This window comes from Diceros bicornis, chromosome 9 (genome assembly GCF_020826845.1).
Source record: "Diceros bicornis minor isolate mBicDic1 chromosome 9, mDicBic1.mat.cur, whole genome shotgun sequence".
Lineage (NCBI taxonomy): Eukaryota > Metazoa > Chordata > Mammalia > Perissodactyla > Rhinocerotidae > Diceros > Diceros bicornis.
In genome coordinates, this window is record NC_080748.1 from 18,055,484 (window position 1) to 18,080,552 (window position 25,069).

The window sequence follows — 25,069 nt, forward strand, 5'->3', positions numbered from 1 at the left end:
ACATAAACATAATTTGCAGGATACACCCCTGCGAGTATGGAGGAACTTCTCAGAGAAAAGGGAGATGGTTGAGACATACACTCAAAAAAGTCTCTCTTTTATCTATTTGGTGCTTCCTTCCCTTAGTATGCTATGCTGGAAAGAAAGAAGGGACACCCAACCCAGTTTGGAGGATGACAGGGGGATTCTCAAATATGAACCAGGCAACAGTAAGTCAGACAGAGAAGAGTGAGACATTCCATACAGATAGAAGGAACAGGGATGCAAAAGCACAGAGGAACGGCACACACAGGGGGTTCTGAGAAGAGCAGAGCTTCAGCAGAGTGTGTGAAGCAAGGCATGAGGGGAACCTGGAGATGGAAGCTGGCACCCAGCAGCAGCGCAGCTATCAGATGCTAGGGGTGGGGGTCAGGAGAGGCTAAAGGCTGTGGCATTGCTAAGGCTAGATTAGAAAAGATTAGAATCCGGTTAAGAGACTTGCAGTAGGACAAGTGAGGGCTTTAGCAGTGGAAATGAAGAGGAAAGGGCAGATTTGAGAAGCTAGATTTGAAGCTAGAATCAACAAGATTTAGCCACTAGTTAGATATAGGGAGTGAAATAACAAGAATGCTTACAGAGATGTCCCAGATTTTTAGCTTTGATTACTTTACGAATAGTGGTACCATTCACGGAGATAACAACAGGAACTTTCCACTATTATGGTTACCACGTTTTCTGAGTACTTGTGTTATACAAAAGCGCTGTGCCAGAGACCTTTCCAGTCATTATTTTGTAATCATTGTAATGTCTCCATGAATTTTACTTATTTTCGCTATTTTATACATAAGAAATACAAAGCCTTCAAGAATTTAGGTACTTTGCATGTTCTCAGATAACTCATAAAGTACAAAGTTAGTTTTCACACCCATTTCTGCCTGACTTGGGAATGATCAAGCACTTAAGTTTACTTTTCTTAAGAACAAGCACGTTTTAAGGAAAACCTAAGTTTCGTTTTGGATGTATTGCATTGAGTTTCCTGTGAGACATTCAGCTGAAGAGGTCTGCAGCTTATGACGAGTCTGGGCTGGACCCTCAGATTTGAGAGACAGTAGCTTCAAGTGGGAACTATGAGGGTGGAAGAAATGCTCCCAATTAGTTTCTATGTAAAGCAGACGCTTCCCTCTCCTGGGAGTTGCTTAACACTGTAAAATAGAAGGTATTTTAAAATACATACAATTTTTCAGAGGATTCATTTTTAATTTTAAGCGTCTTTCTATATCAGTTGTTACAGCTCTACTTTTTAATTTTGTATTCTTTTTTCTCTTTTTAAAAGGTATTTACCAGGGATTTGTCTTTTTTCTTGTCTTTTCAGAAAACCAATTTTTAAACTTCTAAAATTTTCACTTTTTAATTTTCTAATGATTTTATTTTTAACTGTATTTCCTTCCTTCTGCTTTTTTCTTTGCTGTTTTTTGTTCTTTTTTTAAAATTTAAGTTGAATGCTAAATTCATGTATTTCTTTTTTCTTTTTTGATAGTTAAAAACATTTAAAACTAGGAACTTATGTTGACATTCTATTTTCATCACATTCCATGGTAATGCTTTAATATTTATTGTTTCCTAAATGCTCTGTTGCTGTGTTCTTTCCTGAAGAGGGACGATAACCCAAGTGAACCTAGACGGTAGGGTGTCTTTGGTAACAAGCTCTTTCTTTGGCGCAGGGGAAGGAAGAAGATGCAGAGCCTCACTTGCTCCCTCTAGGTTCTGACCCACACGGTGCCCAGCAAACTCAGAATCCACAAGGAAGAACTGTGCTATAGATTAAAAAAAGAGAAAGAAGATCCTTCTCTTTTTGAATATATTCCAAAGGAACAACTCAAATCCTTGGATATATTCCAGACAACTAGTGAGCAATGAACAGTGTCATCTGAGTGAGGAAAGGAGTTCAGGGAATGCCCCAGAGCCCGCCCACTCCCTTTCCCATCTCCTTTCTCCCACTCCCCAAGTGCCTACTAGTGTTTCCTGTAAACTCCCTTTAATTGGACTGTTCTCAACATATTAACTCCATAGATTATTTATTCCAGTTAGAGTAGTTTCTGTATCAAGTCCTATGTCACTGAACAATATTATCATTTTTAAATTCCTTTATTTCACCCTGGTGTATTATACTGCGTTTGTCAGTGAGCAAACCCAATAAAGCTACATATCTTCCAAGGAAAACACAAATACTGTAATACATCACTTGGATTTTATTTTATATTATTAAAATTAACATTACTATATGTAAATATGAATTTTATAATTAAATTTACTGATTTATATATCATAGAAAAGTATAAAACAACTCTCTTCCAAATAAAGGTTTGTTTGCACCATGTTAAAGAGAACTGCAGGTACTTCTCTGGATGTTCCTAATCAGCGCTCGAGGTATGTTGAGACTCGCAGACTACCTGGATGGATGGTTAGGAGGTGTTTGTCTAGACAGCATTATAAGATAGGGCATGATGTTTTCTGATCCTTGATGTGGACCCATTTTTTTTACATAGAGAACTAAAATTGATGACATTTATTTAGGATTATGCTGAATCACAAAATTTATTAATTACTCTTTATTTTTTTTGTGTCCTACCATGTTTTGGAAAATATTTAAAGCAAATTAATGCTTATCAGAAATGAGTTACTATCAAAGCTTATTAAATGTTATTGCTTAATATATTTACTTACTTTGCTTTAGTGCCTTGTAGATCAAATCATCGAATGTTTACCAAGACATGCATTAAATGATTATACAGATGGTTGGTAAATATAATTGTATTAATGAAATAAATTTGAGAAAACTTGCCCATATTTATGGGAAAGTATACTCTATATGGGAACTCTGGGGCAGGGTGCTTGGGTTCTAGTCTCAGCTGTGCCAGCATTCAGATTTTTTGTGACCTTGATGGAAATAGGTTAACATCACTAAGTCTTTTCTTCCTCACTGGTAAAATAGGAATAAAAATTCCATCCCTACCGATCTCACAGTGATTTTTTGATGATTAAATAAAGTTAAATATTTGAAAATTTCTGGTAAACTTATATAGATACAGATAGATATAAAAGTATATATTCAGTACTTTTAATTTTGTTTTTATTTAATTTTGTTTGTTATTTAAACTATAAATTTAAATTTTTATTTAAATTTCCTCACCATTTTATAGATGAGGAAACAGGCTCTGAGAGGTTACATAAGTTGACCAAATATTATGAAATAGTCAAATCAATAGGAAAAGATCAAAGAGTAACATAACCACTGTCATGTACCCAACACCCAACTTTAACATATTGTAAAATTCTGCCATATTTGCTTCCAATCATTTTTATGAAATAAAACGTTACAGATACAAGTTGTATTCCACCATGATTCCATTCTCTTCCCTCTTTCCCTAGAAATTCCACATTATTTTATGGATGCATTATAGTAATTTGATCATGTTCAATTTAGTCGTTCTACTCAGTTTTCACAGTTTTTCATATATCCAACAATTTTACTCCAAGAATGAGTACATCCATTGTGATGGCTTTTAACAGAAAGGCAGGCCAATTACATAGATTTCTAGAAATCTATGTATCTAGTCATCGTCAAGAAAACCTATAATCAGACTCTATTTACCTTGTTTTGTTCTCTTACTAGATGTTAGCTGATGACAAACAAAAATAAAGAAGACATTCTTTTAAGTGCATTTTTACAGTAACAAGATAGTTCATTGAAAAATATTTATTTTTCATCTTTTCTTTGGGATAGATAAACTAAGAACAGAAGCAATTTCATAACTTGATTAAACTTGCAATTGTAAGCAAATCTGGATGACAAATATGAATATATACTGTAATGGGAATAAGGTTAATATTTTAAAACAAGGTTGACAGGAGAAAAATTGTCTTAGTTTGCAAAAAGGAAATTTGTTTCTTTAAGTGAAAATTGAGGTCAGTAGGCCTTAGCTCTCCTTGCTCCTGCATGACTGAAATGAATTACATAATGCAGCAATAAAGCAGGACTGAGCAAACTAATGACAAAATTATACATGAAAGCCTGCGTAAAATCATTATATGTTATAAACATGTATCTTGTATAACAAAATGTGAAATTTGAAATGCATGTCCACTTCACCTCGGTTATCTTAGGATAGAAAAGCTAAGTCCTATCCTCTTGTATTCATTAAGGATCTCATGGTCTTTTTTCAAGGAGCAAGGATGGTCACCATCATTTGGACATATTCCAGTCTTGGTTGCTGCATTCTGTTTACTTACTGTGATGTCAATGTGATTGGGTTATTATGAAAGACTTGTTCTTAATACAATAGAAGCAATATCCAGCCCCCTGTGCTCTCCAGAGGGAGTGTTATTTTGTAGAGGGTAAACCTAATCTTGAATTGTTTGCTCTTCTCTGGATTCTCTTAAGTGAAATAATGGTAGTAACTTTGTAATCATGTACGATGTTCTAGGCATTGTGCTAGATGTCCTATGCTGGCTATCCAATCCACAGCAACCCTTTGAGGCAGACATAGTTGTCACCATTTTATAGCTGAGGAAACAGGCTCAGAGAGGTTACATAAGTTGGCCAGATTGGCCAGGCCTAGTGAGTAGCAGTTACTATATGCCAACTCTGTATTTTCAGTACTGACATTTTCAGTAATATATTTCAAATATGTTAATATTTAATGTAATGTTGCTACTATTTATATTGAATCTTGTGACTTAGGACTTTAAAAATAATTGTGAGTCGGAGTCTACTTTTGGTAACCAGAATGAATAGCACCTTCAGCCTGTTCTAGGCATTTATATACACTCAAACACACATAGAGCGTTGTATTTGGCTTTTTTGGTTTCAGCGCCAATGCTAACAGTTACCCTATGGAAAATGAGTGAAAAACACTAATGAGTATAAGGTCTATTTTATGATGTAATCATTTATTTATATGTGGGCATATAGTGAAACAGGTGTTGATCTACACATATCACATGTAACTGTGCTTTGAATAGTTAGTGTAAAGTGAACATATATATATGAGATCTACGTGATGCTGAAACAACCATCTGATCCACAGAAATTATTTAATCAGGGTGTGATTTTTATTACAACTCTTCAGTCTTTAATCCCTTGTGTCAGTTATATAATATAAACATGATCCAGGTTGTAATGTCCTCAGTGTGTTATATTTATTCATAATGGCACTTTTTCCCAGCATCACAAAAGGCAGAAAGTATGTTACAGCCGTGTGAAAATACTAGTTTTATCCTATTATTCTCTTCCTATAAATTGGTTCTCAGAACATAGGAAATGAAATCAACACTACCGCTACCTGGTGATCTTTCCAAGAAACTTCTTTGAAGATAAGGGATTATGATATCAATAAACTGAATTGAAAACAATGTAAAATTTCCGATATGAGATAGCTTATATATGGAAAAAGATAGAGGTGGTTGTGTGTTGCTTTTCTCTGTGTCCGTATTATCAAAGTAACCTTTATGTCTGTTTCTCTCTAATAGTGACATTTATACTTTGTTGCATTAATGTGAAGTAACATGGATTGTGTGTTAGTAGATTCCTTTTAATTACTGTGTAAAAATGATATGTAATTGAAACAAAAAGCATTGTTTCCAATCCTAATTTTTTTCCTCAAGTCCATCCTGTCAAGCTGAAAGCGTGCAAGTTATTTTCTGGCGGTGTGATTAGATTGGGGCTGAACTCTCCAGCTGGCAGGCCTGTCTATGACTGGCGGCGGCCTGTCCCCAGTGCTTGTCATTTCCTGACATGCCTGACAGGATGGGGACAGCCGCCCCAGACAGGTTCATTAGATGGTGTTTTCTACAGCTGGGCTAAAAATAAATAAATAAATAAATAAAAAGTCTGTGCTTTGTCACGGCCCAAGCTGTAGGGGCCCTTCTTGTTGGTTTAAACCAGGGCCTTGTTTTGACAAATTTTGATCTGTGCTGTTTTTAGATTTTCTGACACATTTTTGTTTCCTTCCCCTTTGGCCTGCACTTTGTGTACTTTGCCTTGTTGTTCCTTCAAAATCCTAACATGGTCTTCCCAAGAGAAAAAGAACCACAGGTATTGAGATCCTGAAAGAAAAAAACAGTGCAATACTCTATACAATAGCAATAGTTAATTTATTTCCATGGTGATCTGAGCAATGGTAGGAAAAACAACCTTGAAACTTATGATATGCCAATTACAAGAAAGGTTAAGAGTTTTCTATTGCCAGAAACGTGTCATCTGCGAGAGAATGTGGTATCATTACTAGCAATCTACACGGTCAAATACACTGGTCTTTAGAACTGCCAGAAGTTTAGGCTGTCTTCATTCTTGGGCTTTTAGGAAGCTGACAGAGTTTTCCGCCTATGTTGATAGGCTTTGATGTCAGGAGGAGAAATTATAGAAGATTATAGAATGCGTGCTAATTACAACCAGAAATAAATTTCAAAATCAAGCTTAGAAATATGTTTCTTTGTCAATGATAGGGCCCCTTTTGAGGTTAACTGGATTTGCCAAAAATCGGTGTGCATTTAACATGTACATGCATGGAGTCATGATTTATCATTTTTAACTCCAAGTTTAAACTTTTAAAACTACAGTGTTGGAAAGGAAAAAAATCTTTAAAGAGTAGATATTGACACCTTAACTTTATAGACTTACTAGCCATAGTCTCTTTACGATCAGTTTCTGATAGCTGCTTTCCATTAGGAGAAACATTTGATCTTAATTTTTAATAAGTAGAACATGCCTAAATAGAAAACATTTGATGGTATATGTTGACATAATTTTAGTGCTACTGGTAGCTATCTTTCCATTCACATGCAAAGATACAAAATGCAACGCTGTTTGTGTCTCTTGTACTTTGTCATTGGTGTAATAGACAGTGCTGTTGAAAAAAGCAAGCTCCTCATTCACAGAAATCTTAGCCCTTACCTTTCCTTTGTGTTGTTAGTTTCTGCTGCTTTAGTTCCCCGTCTCTATGACAACTGTTTAAATTGGGATGGGCAACTGTCATCTGGAGTATTACTGAGAGAAAAGTGTTAGTGAGCGCACAGTTCCCATAGATAGAGCATTTCAATATAATCCAATTTTAATTGAGCTCCAGAGACTTTGATGTGCTGCAGAAGGTTGGGAGAGAGCTATTCCAGGGAGAAATTAAAGCAGCCCTGCAAGGCTTCACTACTCCAGACTGTCACCATTTTAAGTAAGCATTAGCATCAGACTTAACCTGCCCCTATGGAACATCTCACTTCTTTTTTCAGCTTTGCACTGATTTATTTTGCCATATGTAAAAGCAAAGCACTTTCATCTTTTTATATATGTTTTTACACCCGTTTGATTAGGCTGAAAAGCTTGTGCTGGACCTCAGATTCATCTTACGCTATCTGTTGGACTTTGCTTCAGCGGTTCATAAAAGAAAAAGAAAGTCGAGTAAGGATTAGTTTGAAATTGTCAGCTATCTTATATTAAACTTTCTTTTTAATATTACTTTGTAAAACTTAATCTTGAAGCTAAAAAAATTGAAGGTAGTATAATTTTTATTTAGCTTTGATTTATCATTCAATTTCATTTTAATGCTTAGATGCTTAGGCATTTATTAGAGGCTAGGATTTTTATTTCAAAATGCATTAAAATATCTTTTCCTCATCACATGAAAAATATCTTTCAGGCAGAGCTTGTTTAGAGCAGCTGAACACAGGCACATCAGTCCTTTTTTTCTTTTTTAATGGGGAGGAACATGGGTATTTTTCCATGTATGTTCAAAGACCTTTTAAATACTTTGAAATATAATGTTGAACATACATTAGGTATTTTATTAATAATAAAATGACATAAAACCACAGTACTAATTAAAATGATTAAATGAACACTAAATATAATGTTTGTGCTGTGAAAAGGCTTTGTCATAGGTATGGTAAACCTAAGGAAGTTATTACCTATTTATGACATACCTGAGATTTCTGAGCTATATTGGCACATTTAAAAAAATAAATTAAAAATGTATGTTGACACAATAAGAAAAATTATGACAATAATTATAAATTAGTTTGACTGTATGCATCATCATAGATACATCTAGATTTACTCTAATGAAGCTTCAACATCAGGGCCCCTTACTCCATAGGGCCTTGTGAGAGATGAGAGTTGTCAAGAACTCTATAGTGGTCTTAGTTTATTCAGTTGACTTAAGAGACTTCATAAGAAATCCATAATTTCTTAGGTTCCAGTATTTGTTGTGATTTTTTTTCTCATTCTTAATAAGTATTCACTGACATAGCTAATTTTTTATTCATAACTTTTTATTGTTTTTCTGTAAAAAGGTATCCTAAATAATGTAAGCTTATTCCGTACTTTAATAACTTTATTGAATTAGCCCCCCCAGCCGTTGATGGATTCCTTCCATTCTGTTGTTATTATAAGCAACACTGCAATGAATAATCTGTACATATTTCATCTTGCTTTTGTGGGAGTATATCCATAGAATAAATCCCTAGAAATGAAATTGCTGGGTCAAAGGGTATATGTATTTGAAATTTTGATACGTAATGCCAAAATTTCCTCAGTATAAGTTATACCATTTTGCACTCCTGCCAGCAGTATAGTGAGTTCCTGTTTTCCTCACAGCAAGCTCAGGATTATTAAACTTTTAGATTTTTGCCAATTTATAGATAAAAATAGTGTCTCCATATAGTTAGAATTCCACTATGGGTGAGGTTAATCATGTTTTCAGTCAAGAAAGAGACATTTGTACTATGCTTTCTGTCATTTATCTGTTTGACTTTTTTTTAAAGCAAAATTTTACTGTATCACAATGTCTATAAGAGAAGATTGTTGATAAATAGTGTAGTTTGTCTAATGTATGTATTTTTGTGTATTATATATCATATAGACTTATATAGTGAAAATTTTATGCATGTATGTATATCCTTTTCTCCCTACTTCCCATCTAGATTAATTTGTTATTCATCTATGGAATGTCCTCCCAAATGTTAGTGGCATTAGTTGTGAGGATAAGAATCTTTTTAATTTACCTACCTACCCAATAAGAATCTTTCTTCTCTGGCATAAAAAAAATGTTAATTGTATGACATTATTTAAAATACAATATAATTAGCTAAATATATTAACACTTTATAGTGTATTTACTGTATAGAATTCTGTACCACAAGGGCTACCTTCTTTATAAATTAGTTTGCTATGTGCCTGTCTGTAGTATACAATTTTATTTATTTACTAAAATGTGAATATTGGAAAAACAAACAGTAGAGCTCTATGGTGCTGCACACACTCCCTGTGTGCCACACTATGCAGAGCACCAGGGAGGGCATTCAGTCTCAATATGAGGTTAAGACTGAGACCCATAAATAGTCTTCACATCTAGAGGAAGTGTTACTAGGTTTATTTATATTATTAGTGGAGAGCAAAACTTTAATAACAATTTAGATATTTTAATTTATTTGTATTTTATTCACTGGTTATCATTCCTTTAAAGTAGTCAAGTGTAGATAGGTTAATTATTTTTGTTGGTAACACATTTTCTTTGCACAAGTTCGTGTTTATACAGGTGATAACAAGCAGTGATTGCCATATCTGAAGTCTGGACTGAACCTCTTATCTTTTTTACAACACTCATCATCTTCCAGTAATCCTAAACCTAGAGTATGATGGAGAGCACCGTTCACATAGTCACTGGAGCCAGAAACTTACAACAGCTTTAATTCCTTTTTCTTTACATCAGCATAAAACGAAACAAAAACATTGAAGTCCTGTTAATTCTGTATCATATATATGTCTACTATCTTTCCCTTCCTCTTCCTACCTGTGGCGACTGTCTTAGAGTAGACTTCCTCCACTTCCTACTGGCATAATTCAGATTTCCAGTTTAGCATCTTTCCAAGTCCTTCTCCTCACTGCCTCCAGAGTTGTCTTTCTAAAATGCAGATTTAATCTTGTAACTGTGCTCCTTTCAATAGTCTCAGTGGCATCACAGTCATCATTAGAGCTACCATTCATTGAGAGCTAGGTTTAAAATCAATGGCTCAGATAATCCTTCCTGCGGTGAATGCTTTGGACAGCCTCTCGCCTGTAGAAAGTACCTCTCGTACTTATAGTGGAGACAACTGTTAAATACAGTAACCTATTTAATTTTTTTCAACAACCTAGTAAAACAGAGTTATTCTATCAGTCAATTATACAGGCATGAGGAGAAAGTATGAGCTCCATAAAAGAAGAGACCATCTTTGTCTTGTTCACCAGTGTATTCCCTTCACCCAGCACAGTATCTGGAACCTAGTAGGTGCTGACTAAATTTTTGTTTGATGAACAAATGATATGTGATGCCACCAGCCTTTGCCTTGGGACAGAGTACTTGCTCACGATGCTCAAATGAAACACATAAATGGCAAGTTCTCAGCGAAGTAGTATTTTGCTGCAAAGAAAGAGCTTTACAACGAAGCAATATAAAGTAAACAGAAGAAACGAAAATAGTCTTGGGGCATTACAGTAATGCAGAAGAGATTTTTGGGGGATACCTAACCCTGGAAATACTATTTTCTTTGCCTATAAAAGTTGGGAGGGCTCTAAAACCTCTTTTTACCCCAGTTACAGATATTTGTGAAAGATATTTATATACAAGCAAGAGATGTTTATGGAGCATTTACATTTAAACTGAGTTGCATTTCTTGGAGAGTTGTTAATTATCCTCCAATATAGAAAATTGAAAATAGAAGTAAAAATACTGCAGGAAATTCAGTAGCTAAATTGTCTCTAGCTGAAGCTGTAAGAATTTTTTTTTAAAGATTAAACTTCAAACACAGCAGACAGAACACTCAAAGCCATCTAGTAAGTGGTATATGAGAACAAATTCTTGGAAATAACCAGACTTAGATGAACCAATGTGGGATGCAGAAGCAGAATTTGGATCAGAGAATAATACACACTGGAAAGGATCTGGGTCGAGACCACAGCTGGTGCTGTTCTCTTCACTCCTGACTGAGGGTTTCACTGAGGTCCTGGTGGGGAAGAATTGTGAGTTTATTTGTTCAGCACATTAATGTAGCGATACCTTTGTGCCAACCTCTCCACTGGACACTTTATATGTAACTTCATTTAATACAACAACCCTGTAAAGTGGATACAATCATTCTCATTTTATGTAAGTCGAAAACCATGTCGCAGTTATGTAGGAAACCTTCCCAAAGTTGCAGAGCTCGGAAGTGGTTGAGTCAGACTTCAGTCTGTCTGTCATCCTCTACAGTCCAAGTTCTTTCTACTCCAGTATGGCATACAGATATAGAAAGAATTATCATGGTCCACCAAACTATGTGCTAATAAAGTGCATGGTTGTTGGTACATACTGGTAATATGAGGAAGTTTGTGGAAAGTGACATTCATACTGTGGCGGGCAGCTATATATTAAAGACCCAATCTGGAGGACTTTCTGAATGCAAATTCCCTGCATGAAGGTTGGGTTTTATTCTATAGCTGCAATATGAGAGACAGTGATTCTAGAAGAGCTCTAGCTTTAAGAGAAAGAAAAACAAATTCTCCTGAACCCCAAGGATGCACCTGTGAGTGCCCAGGAGTACACAGGTTTTCAAGTGAAAACACTTTGAAAACTCTGAATTGGTATAAAATAGCTTTCGATTGCTAATTGTAACTGAAAAGAAACGTCTTTAAAACTTGAAAAATAGTTTACATTCATGTTGTCTTCCTGGTCCCTGATGAGCCTGGTACCCACCTGGCAGATACTTGATAAATAGTAAATATCTTTTGAGGAAATGCCTTTTTGAGCAGTAAGCTTTTAATACATAGTAGGATTTTATCAAACAGCCAAGAGGGGGAAGCTATTCTAGAACATATACAAAGGATGGAAAGGTTTAATGTCTGCATTTTTTTTAATGTTAATAGACTTTATTTTTTAGAACATTTTAGGTTTACAGAAACTTGAGCAGAGAGTTCCTATTTTTTGGTGTGTGTGTGTGTTCAGGCTTTTTCTTTTTTCAAATAACAGAGACATGAAGGTTACATCAGGTAGTAAGAGTTTGTATCAGAAAACTTTCAGCTGCAAGTAATAGATACCCAACTCAAATGGCTTTATATATATGTATGTATTCATGTGTGTATATTATAAAATAGGAAGTCCTGAATTCTATTTGTCTCCAGAGTTGATTGATTCAGCTGCTTCTGGATGTTTTCAAGAACCCCGGTTCATTCCCCATCCCCACTCCATCACCCTTGGTTTGTCCTCATTCTCACACTGGTGGAAATGTGGCTTCAACACTCCCCAAAAGCAACATAAGCTCAGGAATGTCTGGAGGAAGAAGAGACTGGCGATGGGGTTAGCGTGTCCTGACTCAGAAGTGCACGGAAGTCAATAACTGAACACAATCAAGGTTCTTTTAATCAGGAAGGTGGAGAGTGGGGGAAGCAGGAGCAGGTCTTGAGTGGGTAAGCAGTAGTGTCTATTGCAGAGTTTATTGCAGGAAGCAGAGTAAAGTGAGAACGGGAAATTCTCATCGGGCCTTCTGAAAAAACTGGAATTTCATCCAAGTTCCAGCGACCCAGTTTTTTTAATGTGCCTTCAACCACAGACATCTGTGAACATTATAGTGCCAGTTACTCTCTATCTTTGTTTATTTTTTTGCTGCTACAGATTGACTCTAAATATACCTTTAATTTAGTCATTCAACAAATTATTTATTGAGTTTCTACAATGTAACAGGCACTGTGCCAAGCAATGGAGGTACAGTAATGAGCAGAAACAAATGGTCAAAGAGTGGGGGAGATTACATTAATAAAATACATAGTAAATTTGCAAAATTACGTTTGTGGTAAGTGCTATGAAGAGAACTTCTCCCATATATGGTGCAATGAGAGTGTGTGACAGGGATATTTTACCCAGCAAGACATATCAGTTGAGAAAATAGAAAGTAAAGAGAGCTCAAGGATGAGGAGAAATGAAGCAGGCAAATAGAGGAGGAAAGATATTTCCAGAGGGGGAAGAGTATTGCATTGGCTCTGTGGCAGGAAACAACATGGTATGGACAAGGGACTGAAAGAAGACCAGTGGTGCTGGAGCCAGGAGAGCAAAGTGGTACCAGATGTGTCTGAGGCAGGAGATAGTTACATCTACCACTAGACCCATCTCTTTATGTCTAGGCTTGTGCTTTCTCAGAATTCCTGCTGCCTTATAAGTTCTCGTGACTGCCTTCTCTGTCTTTTGGCTTCTTCCCACCCTCCTGTTAGAGTAGTCTCCAAATATCTCACATTCGGATCATTAAGAGATTATCTGATGGAGTCAGCCAGCCAGCATTCATGGTAGCCTGGCTCTAATGAACAAGGTTCTCACAGCCACTAGTCGTGGCTATCCTACTTAGATAACTACTTTTATATTAGGTTCAGTCCACCGTGGCCAGAGTGGTGAGGTTATAGATAATCAACATGATGCAAAGGAACTTTTCAGGACGGGCCACCTGCCGTGTCCTGTCCAGTACATAATGAGTTGGGCATGAATTCTGGACTGTCTTAATATGACTACTTTTAATTAATATAGACCATATAAATTAATAATGTCTGCACATGTGTATTACTAAATATAGACCAACAAAGGCATTATAATTACTTACTACTGTTAAATTACTGCTATGTGCTGGGCTCTGTGCTAAGTATGAAGAATGCTGAGATGCATTAAGAATTCCTGCCCTCACTGAGTTCACAGGTTAGCAAGAGACGCCAACAGGTAAACCAACAATTATAATAATGGTTTGGTAAGTAGCATAGGTTGGTACAGGGTTCTCAGAAGGAGCAGCAGGCTCTTCTAGCTTTGTCATTAATAGAAGTTAATCAGAAGAACAAAATAGGGAGGGATCTGCCAGGTAGAAGAAACACCATGTGCCAGGGCACAGAAGCGTGACAGAACATGGCACATTTGGGAGCTGAAAAGTGTTCAGGATGGTTAGAATTCAAGAGCTAGGCATAATGCACATTGTGGCTACATATGGGATTTTATATTACTATTAATAATAGTAGTTACCCCTTCTTAAATACCTACTGTGTACCCCCATAAGTATATGTGCTTTATATACATAAACTCTGTATGATTTTCATGATCCAAAATTTTTAAAAATGTTTGAAGCTATAATGGATATGAATTGAAAAGTGCACTAGTATTTGTATTACTGCAATTTTTTCTGGATTAGTATAAATAAATGTTAACTTGAGAAAAAATAATTTCACCCTTACGTTTAAAAAAAGTTGTTCTCTCTCTTCATTATATATTTCTCGCTACTTTTGTACGTGTTTTAAAATTTTTTTCAAAAAAATTCTTAAATACAATTTAAAAAGAAAAAGTTGTTTAATGTTTTAAAAGATTTCTTTTATAACGTAATTAGATCTCCAGTCAAAAGCAGTTCTCCTTTATCTGTGCTATATAAGTTAAGGCTGCTTGCACTATTGCAACAATAATTACTACAACTCCCCCATCTAACCTTGTATCATATTTGACTGTACCTAGAACTTTAATATGAAATATTTCCAAAAAAGAGAAAACAATTTGTGCTGACAATTCACAGTGTCTACAAAATCAGACCCTATTACCACATTGGTTCAAAGAAAAATCTCTAACCCAGAAACCCAAATGATCTGATATAGAAGAAAATAAATCTGAAAACAGGAGATATATAAATATAACTAGTTTAAAAATTGTCTCTATGTGGAATAGTACAAGGGAAAATAACATACTCAGTATGGAAATGAAAGTAAATACTAGAAACTAGAAGTTAGTTTCCTTCCAACAGTGTAGAGTTCTCCCTCCCTCCCCCATCCCTTCTCTTTGTAAAATAACAGCAGAGGGACAAATACAAGATTTTAGAGTTTGCCAAATTTGAGAAAATGAGGAAACACAGCCAAATATATAATATTTACACATGGAGATATTCATGAGTAGGACAAAAATGAAACATCCTTGCCAATATCATTTTTGTAATTTTGGGCATTTTACCATAATTTTGAGAGTATGCAGTTGAAGAGGAAGTAGGCACAGAGGACTCCAACTGCAACTCAAAGTTTGTTTGTAAATTAAATTTTAAATATTTTATTCAACAGAAATTGATTGAGTTTCCTCCGTGTGCAGGTTCTGTAAGGAATACAAAATAGAATACAACCAAGTCTCTACCCGCTTGCACTCGACAGTTGTTTAGGGGATGTACGTAATAAAATAGGTGAGTTTACAAGTACTTGCCACAATGTGAGAGATACTATTGGAGAGGTACAAATAATACTCTTTTGAAAGAGTTCGTGGTTTTCTACTAATGAGCATAAAATAATATTTGCATGGGTTATTGGAGCAGCATCTCCCTTCTCCAGGCAAAACAACCTCTACACTATAGTCACAACAATGATTTCTAAGGTGCAAATTTAATCATCTCTCATCTTTGTTTAACACAGTGGCTCTCCATCGTTCTCAGACCAAAGTCCAAACTCTTTAGCATGAATTACCTGATCTAGCCCCACATCCTGGCTCCCCACCCACCTTTTATTATATATTCTAACTTTACTTTTCACCTCTCTCCTCTTTACTATGTATGTTCCACACAGCAGCCTGGACCCGTTCCCCAAGGCACCATATTTACATCCATGTTCTTCCTTCTGCTTGGACCCTCTTCTTTCCCTGCTTTCCCCCCTTTCCTCCCTGTTGGTGATTCTCCACCAAACTGTGAAGTCCTGAGGTCGGGGACTCTGCCTCTCTTGTTCGCCATCGGCTCGTGGCAGTCAATTGATAAATATTTGTTAAATGAAAGTCACTGAAAAACAATATAAAATTGATAACTCATGAGGACAAGCTTGGTAGAAAAAAGTTGGCCTAATTATAGGCTGTTGATAAGATAGGAGAAGGCTTCTTAGAGTTATCACTACTAACAGTGAGAGTGGTGGCTGATGTCCCAGATGTCCCAGCTAGTTGAGCTTTCTGGTTAGAGGTTAGTACTGTGATTTCGGATAATTTCTAGAATACAAACTGCCTCTGAGCAAGCAGTAGCTGTAGCTGTTAATATAGTAAAAGGTTATATGCTGTGGTCCAGGTTTTCTACTCTCTTGCTGGCAGTGTCGTGTGTGTGTGTGTGTGTGTGTCTGTGTGTGTGTGTCTGTGTCTGTACATGTGAACACAAGAATGTTGGCAATAACGTCTAGTAGCAAGCTAACATTTCTTTAGCACTTTCTGTGTGCCAGACACCGTACTAAGCATTTTTTTGTGTGTATGTGAGGAAGATCAGCCCTGAGCTAACATCTGATGCCAATCCTCCTCTTTTTTCTGAGGAAGCTTGGCCCTGAGCTAACATCCATGCCCATCTTCCTCTGCTTTATATGGGATGCCACCACAGCATGGCTTGACAAGCAGTGCGTCGGTGCGCGCCTGGGATCCGAACTGGCGAACCCCAGGCCGCCACAGCGGAGCGTGCGCACTTAACCGCTTGTGCCAACCGGGCCGGCCCTTGTACTAAGCATTTTTAAAAAGAGGTATTTCATTCAATCCTCACAACCACACTATGAGGTTAGGTACTGTTATTTCTCCCATCTTAAGATGAGGAAACTGAAGAATTGAAAATTAACTAAGTTGCCTGAGGTCTCACAGCTAGTAAATAAGAGAGGCAGGGCCCTCGGGAGGCTTTAAGTCTAGGATAGGTAGGTACATAAACTGATGAATTAGAGCAAAAAGCAAGGTTGTTAAATAAAAAGCTCTCAATGGATGGACTGGCTGAATTTCCCCCAATTACTTGATGTTTTGACCCTACAATTTTAACTCATATACTGATACTGGCTGTGTTTATCAGTATTTAAACTCAGAAGTACAGCAATATAGTATATATTGTTAAATTTTCACTGAGAATATACTTTCTGGAAGCCTTCATATTGCCAGCTTAATTTCTTGATCGTTTTTGTTTATTTCACAGTTAAGCCATTCCCAGTTTTTCCCATTTTCAATTTTATCTTACTGAATTATTTATTTTCATCAGGATTAATTATTTTCCATGTAAATTTTACAAAAAGATTTGACTCTGATCAATTTTTTTGTCCACATTAGATTTTACTGATTATAGTGCCTGCCCTTGACAGTTTTATTTTGATGATTGTATTTATTATTAATTGGATAAAAGGCTAAAGTGAGACTTTTCCTTCACATATGTGAGGATTTCTTTATTGTGCAGGGCTGGTCTACTGAAGTTGTCCTCTAACTTTTTGTTTTCAACCACCCTGTAAAAGAATTTTATAAAACTATATCCCACCTCATGCATGTTTGTTAACATCTGAAATTTTTCATAAGTTCAAACATTTTTAAAAAATGTAACATCCAGCTTGTTCTAAATATTGATATTTTAAAATAAAATTGTTATATTACTTTTCAGATATATTCATAGAATCAGATAGATCCAATAGAATTGTGACTTGATTACTATCATCACCCATTTTAAAATACACAATTTCTTTTTTCAAATGGACATTTTATATAATTCCTCTTTCTCTTTGAACTCATATTTCCATTTGATTCCCTCCCCAAAATCTGTCTAATCTAAAATATTTTATACTTAAAAGTCTTTTATTGATTCGCTATGTTACACTAATCTGCAATAAGTATATATATTGAATTAAAATTTTGATTTTTAAATTCCTAAGACCATAAAATTCTAAGTATTTAACATTTTTATTTGGAATAAATTATTATTACAAATAGTATCAGCTTGCACTCATACAAGAACGTAAATATATTGTAAACTTTGAAAAATAATTGTTAAACACAAAAAGTAAAATCCTGTTGGAAATTCATCTCTTAATGAAATGAATGGTTAATATATCCACATATGAATATTGCTAGCACAATACAGGGGTCAATATTAGAGCTACTCCTAACTTTTTTTTGGTAGATATGTTGAAAAGTCTTGTTCACATAAATAAATAGGATGTTGACGTTTTATTATAGCAATGTAATTATTACTTTTTCTACCACTTCTAAGTTGTATGCTAAAAATCACCTAGTGATCTACCATCAAAAATTATTTTTAATTATCTCTCAACTGACAACCCAATTAGATCTAACTTCAACTCTTTGAAAGTAAAGAATTGAGAAACCATCTAACGTGCAAAAGGATTTTTTAAAAAATATAGTCATTGTGGGCCGGCCCCGTGGCTTGGCGGTTGGGTGCGCGCACTCCACTGCTGGCGGCCCGGATTCGGATCCCGGGCGCGCACCAATGCACCGCTTCTCCGGCCGCGCTGGGGCCGCGTCCCATATGCAACGACTGGAGGGATGTGCAACTGTGACATACGACAATCTGCTGGGGCTTTGGGGGGAAAAAATAAATAAATAAAATCTTTAAAAATATATATATATATAGTCATTGAGGACATACACTTTCCAAGACTCTGTATTTTCAATTGTCCCTTATTTGAGGCTCCTACCCCCACAGTAGATCTTATACCCCAGGCAATACACCATAGAGAGCCCCCTCCATTTTTTTTTAAATAGGGGAAGGGTTAATGGGAAAAGGGACGTGGGAAGGAGAACCTGTACGTCTCTCACAGATTCTTCTCAGGCAGATAGATTTTAAGAAGTTGAGGATCTGGAAATTTATTCTGTTACCTTATGCATACCTAACTTATCTCTTGGAAAGTTATTGCATTGCCTGTTTAGAAGAGGCTAGTCCATTGTGTTGCTATTTCAGGTTTTCCATGCACTTCTAAGTATTTCTTATATCTTATACTTCCCCATGCCTTTGGTGAGGAAATAGTGTCACCAAGACATGTGGTGAGAACTGGGAGGAGGCAGTTCCAAACATCTTGCTGTCTTTGCCACTCCCTACATCCTCACCCCTCCCTACATCCTGGTCCCATGTACCACGACAGCAGTTGTTAGTCAGAGATGATCTTCCACATGGTCATTTAGAACACAAGCTTCTCCCATCTTGTGGTTCGGCTTTCTTTCTAGGCCTTAGAATCCTCTCCATTCAGCTAGCAGATAGCAAAAGAGCATGGTCGATCATGTGTGATCGTAAACCTGAAATTACTTTTGAACTATTCCCTCTTGAATATATTTGTTATATCCCTAATCATTGATAAGTTATACAGAATTATAAAAGTGATGGGGACTTGTAACTTTACATTGTACTAAAAGCCCTTTAATTAAACTGTTCAAGCTGCAAGTGTCTGTTAGATATGACGACCTCATGAACACTGAGCAGAGCATGTCTCTCCAGCCTTCCACAGCATTTTCATCAATTCTTAACAGAAAACATAACCTGAAGCAAAATTTAGATTTTTTGTATTTAAAGAAAAAAGTATTTGTAATACTTGTTCTAATATATGTGTTAGATGATTTGAGGTCCACAAAACTATCACCAAACAAGTACTTTTTAGGTTGCACAACATTAGCTGCCTTAAAAGGAAAAAAAGATGAAACTGATTTGACAACCATATACATGTTTCTGACAACACGTACATGTCTGATGCACATGAGTGCACAGCAACCCTACTTTTCTTCTACAGGATTATCAAATAATATGTTTTAAGCACACATTTGGGCGAGGTGGTTTACAAGGGGTCTCTATTACATTTGTTTTATATTGTTCCCTGTGTGCTTCAGTTCATACGTGAGTGGGGCAGACCTCAGAGTATAAGGCTAGCATGAACCTTCACTTCTTTTGGATACTAAGCAATTAGCTCAAAATAGTTCAGTGGTCACTTAAGAAAATCACAAAGTTCCATAAGATTTGGGATCAAGATGCTTTAATATTCCTGTTTATGACCTATATGATGTAATAAAAATTATATTTATTCAATTTTCAGAAAATGAAACTGAATGGGGTAGTTAGCATTTGTTGATTAGATTTCATAGTGTATTAAATAATTTGGAGAAGCAAGCAGGCACAAACCAGATGATATGGGAAGGTTGACTTAAGAAAGAAAACAGAAACCACAAACCTCAAGTATAGATGAAAATACTTACATGGTTTAGAAAAATATCTTGGTCTATAATGAAAAACAAACTTAACGAGTTATTATAGAAGGTCCTGAAACTTATGGAACATTATGTAGCTAATAAAGGTATAAATAAAATACAGGCAATTTTAAAGTATCAGGTCATATTTCAGACCTGGGGTTGATGCTCAGATTTTTATAGAAACATGTCATAAACCCAGTATTTAATCAACTGTAAATGATATTCTTTTACATTTCTGAAATATATACAAATTGATGAGACTCCTCATCGCTTGCCTGAAGTAGTATCCTAACTGGTCACTCTGCCTCCAGTCTCACAACCTTCTGCTTTATCCTCCATGTGCTGCCTGACAGAGTCAGTAAAATCTCACTCAGTTACCCTCTGCTCAGTTTCAGGGCTTTCTCGTTGCCCGTGAGCAAAGGAGAGTAAAGGAGACTTGGGTAGGGTCCAAGGAATCCCATGGCAATCACAAAACTTACCTGCATGCTAGTGTTTTATCTCAACAATTCATTTTTTACATCTTATTATCCATACCATTTGTATTAATTATACCACAAAAATTTTAAATTACTTACCAGAAATAAAACTGATGCTTAAGAGGGGTGCCAAATGATATTCTCTGATGTGCCTCAGTATACATTTTCTTAAGTGAGAGGCATAAGTCTATAAAATAGTCAAGACGCCTTAGCCTAAAGACCTTCCATAACCCCTCTTGAGAGAATGAATCCTTTTGTGGGGGACAGGGTCTTTCAAGTTGGGGTGTAACCTAGTGTAGAGTTCCTCGAGGGTGCAAACTACTACTAGAGAAGAGAAACCAGTTCTGTTTAGATTGCTTTTTTAGGTCTTGATTAGATCTAAAGTCAGGAGAGATGTCTGGTGGGCTCCACCATTAAGATATGAAACAAGAGAAGTCTGAAGGCCAAACTGGAAGGCTTTTCCCAATTTAGCAAAGGAGTCAGAAATGCATGCCCTTTGTAAGATTTCTTTGTAACCTTCCCTATCTATTTCTCTAAGTGATTTATTCAGCAAGTGAATGTGTGTGGAGCACAGGTGTGCCAGGCTCTGTCATAGGCACTGGGTACTGGGCAGTAAATAAGATAGATGAGGGTCCTTTTCTCATGGAATTTTCATGTCACAGGGAGGGGGCAGACAAAAAGAAACAAATGAGAAAATAAATAGTGTCATGCACAGAATTAAAACAAAGTGATGTAATAGAAGAGAGAGTGGAGGTTACTACATGGTAACTCTACAGTGGATGCCAGGAAAGGCAGCTCATAGGAAGGGATATAAAGAACTTTTGAATAAAAAAATTTTAGGAAAGTTTCATGCCATAATCACTCTTGAAGGAAACAAGAAGATGGGAAAGCAGGAGGTGGCTTGCTATTAAAAAAACATAAGGACTCTAGGCTGTATTGGGTTTGCTGGCTGGGAATTGTGACCAGCTCAGAGCATTGTCTTTTATCACCTCTTTTTAAAATTTCAAAAGCTTAAACATAACATGGTGACAGTAAAATAATTAGGCAGATGTTTTATAAAGTATATAAGAAGTTATAAATAGTTCCCCTTCCCATGGCCCCTTTGATAAGGGCTATACGCTTATTCAGATGATGCTGCCCTTGTTCAAAATAGCTTTGGACCTTTGGATCTATCTTTTGGAATTTGCTTCCTGAGCTGTTTACCAGCTACTAGCAAAACCATTTTCTTTTAATTTTATTCTCTCTCCTTTTACTCCTTGCACCCAGGCTTTACTCAGTTCTGATTGTCTCAGTTTCCTTTTCTCTTGCTCCTGAGGGTCCCTGAGGACTCTTGTGATCCCAGCCTGGAGCTAAGAGAGTGGTGGTAGGAGAGCTGATTGGGTTTGTGTATCCGTCTGGATCCAATCAGGAGAGAGAAACCACATAGCAATTTAAACAGGGCAAGTATAGTATAAATAATTACAATATAAATTGTAACAGGAGATTGGAGTGACAAGGGAATGGTTAGTAAGAAATAACAAAACCTCTAAAGAATATAGGAACAGCATATGTAAGGAGTAGCCGCTATCCTTATAGCCAACACTAAACCCGAGGAAGAGGCCCTCCAGGCCCCTCTGGGGAGGGCATGGCTTTAGCTCACTGAATAGCGGAGAAGTCACTCTGATGCCCTGCTTGGGGAGCTTACTGGAGCTTTGTCCTCTGGAACTTTCCAGAAATCCACCTTCCAGGGAGTTGGTGAAGCTGTTCATGGGAGGGGTCTCACTAGAGTCACTCTGCTACAAAACTGCCTGGCCGGAGGCAGTACTGGAGAAGCCTGCTAGTCACTGGGTGCTGTTGGCCATCATATACTGTAGGAGCCAGGCCCTGGAGAAGCCCCACCTTCTGCAGGAACCTGCGAATGAGCACACCAGAACCAAGAAAACCTCTTCTTCCTGCCGTCTCTTCAGTGTCCCTTCCTGACAAAGCTCAACATCATGCCAGCTAGCAAAGGAAAAATAAAGGGCACAGATTCAGTTTCACAGAATAAGCAATTCAGGGTAAATTTGGAGCTGGAAAGCAATAAACTGATAAGTGGCACAGTTGATAAGGCAGTTTTACGTGGAGTACCTGAGGAGTGAAACTAACTTCTGTGTGTTTGTGAGCTGTTTTACTGAGAGCTGCCTGCTAAGGAAAATAAACGGATACCATGCTTAATGGAAAGGAATATTTGATCAAATTTTCATTACAACATGGTTCCCAAAGAGAAAAATAAGTAAAAATATGAGTCTGTGTGTGTGTGTGTGTGTGTGTGTGTGTGTGTACACACATCAGTTTTAGTATAAGAATGCCAACACAGTTTTCAAGGGAAGGTCTTTCCTTTTTTCTGAGATTTTACTCATTTTACTGTTTGTTTTCAAATGGCCTTAATATTTTTATTTTTTAGTGAAATAATGGTCATAGTGGAAGGTAGTTTTTGTTGTTGTGACTGTTTCATTTGTCTTAAAACTTTTCCTACCTGACAAAAAGAAAAAGTTATCAACTCTTTCCATTTTTAAAAAATTATACTGATCTGTGAAATTCAAATCTGGAAACCATTACACCTTACTAAGAATTTAATATAAATTGTGGCAAGTCACTATAACCTTCTTGTGAAATGTATAAAAAGTTTTGCATTTAGAAACTGAAAAATAGTTGTTACTTTATGTACGACAACAAGGACATATAAACTTATAAACAGAACTTGAGTAATAGCTAAGGCCATGGACTTTACATTTATTTTCTCCACTTAAACTAACCAGTAATAGATATTATTATGTTTTTCAGATGACAAAAATCAGGTGGAGTTAAATAACTTTTCTGTAGTCCTGTAGCTAGTAAATAGCAGAGCCAAGATTTAAATAGGAGTCTGACTGGCTCCAAAACGTTTCAGGATTTAAATAGATGTCTGATTGTCTCCAAAACCCTTCCAGTGTCAAAGAAAAGACCAAAACTGAATTAAGGAGTTAGTAAATGGAATTTCCAAAGATCATATATTGTATATATATTATTCCTAGAGAAAAGAAATGTAAAAAGGGACTTCATGATTTGTTTTCAAAGCTTGAGGAATATCATGTATGTAAAATTCAATAACTAGTTTCCATTTTCACCAAAACAAATATAAGAGAACACTAGTGCAAGTAGAAACTGTGTTTATGTGTTGTTAATATACATTGATGTCTCAGGAAGGAATGTGTTTGTTGCTGATTTGACTACAGTGGCTTAATCAAATATGGATTTATCTGTATCATGTAACCAGAAGTCCAGAATGGGTGGTTGCTGAGATTGTCAGTAGCTCAATATTAGGGCCAACCTTGCTGTGATTCCCTTGACCTTCCTCTCATGATTACACAATTGCTGCTACAGATTTTGCCATCACATCTCCATTCAAGCAAGAAAGAGAAAGGAGTGTGCTAGCTACATATATATGACTCATTTTATCAGCTTTTCTGAAACATCGCCAATCGACTTGCTTTCATTCTCACTAGCCAGTGCTGGATCAAATGTCCTTACTCCTAGTTGCAAGGAAATTTGGGAAAGCAAGGAATAACTTTCTCATCATTGGTTTAGACCATGGGTCAGCCAAACTCTGGCCCCAAGACCAAGTTCAGGCCACTCATGTTGTAAATAAAGTTTTGTTGGAACACAGCCACGCCCATTCATTTACGCGTTGTCTATGACTGCTTTCACACTACGATGGCAATGTTGAGTAGTTGTGATAGGGACCATATGGCCTGCAAGACCTAAAAATATTTACTATTTGGCCTTTTACCAAAAATGTTTGCTGGCCTCTGGCTTAGACCATTCATAATCCATCACCTAGGGTTGGCCACATGGACACTTTGGGGCTAACTGGGCTTCCATTAAGCAAGGAAGAAGAAGGAAAAGGGATATTGGAAAAGAACCAACAGTATATGTCGGTCCAACTAATTATATATGAGACCAAAAAGTTATAATACATTTTCTAAGTCACAGGATCACCTTGAACATATAACTTTTCTGCTCTTTCATTTCCTCATAAGCCAACTAAGAAAATATAAAAAGGTGGAAATTTTGCAAATATAAGAATCAAATGATTTACAGTGTTGTGATATATCATGAATTCAGGAAGATAATCCTTAATTTACTGACTTTTATACAGTACTGTCTAAGATAGTGTCAGACTAAGTCTTAGACACACATTTTACTGATTGACACCTCCCTTTAAACTATTTATTTTAGGTTCTTGCATACACTGAGGGACTTCATGGGAAATGGATGTTCAGCGAGATACGAGCTGTATTTTCAAGACGTTATCTCCTACAAAACACTGCTTTGGAAGTATTTATGGCAAACCGAAGTAAGTCCCCTTAAATATTTTGAAAGAAAATGTTCTCATATTGGTGTGATACTGTCTTGATCTTTCTCTGCTATATTTCTCTCTTTGATATGCCCTCACTAAAATAAAAATAAAAAAGAATTAATTTGTTTGAAAATGTTAATCCTAGATTTCTCATGGATAAAGTTATATGGAAAGCTGATTTCCATGAAGATTCATTACCTTTACAAATAAATAGTGATAGGCACTTGAAAATGATTTCTGAAATTGAC

General features: G+C 36.3%; 1 protein-coding gene across 6 annotated transcripts in view; it reads left to right on the forward strand.

The window, feature by feature from the left end:
* Positions 1-25,069, forward strand: part of NBEA (neurobeachin) — a 696,720-nt gene that overhangs the window by 552,334 nt on the left and 119,317 nt on the right. For all 6 annotated transcript variants that reach the window (XM_058547999.1, XM_058548001.1, XM_058548000.1 and 3 more), the window contains one exon: positions 24,701-24,818. In XM_058547999.1, the coding sequence (XP_058403982.1) occupies positions 24,701-24,818 (118 nt within the window). The remainder of the gene's footprint in view (positions 1-24,700; positions 24,819-25,069) is intronic.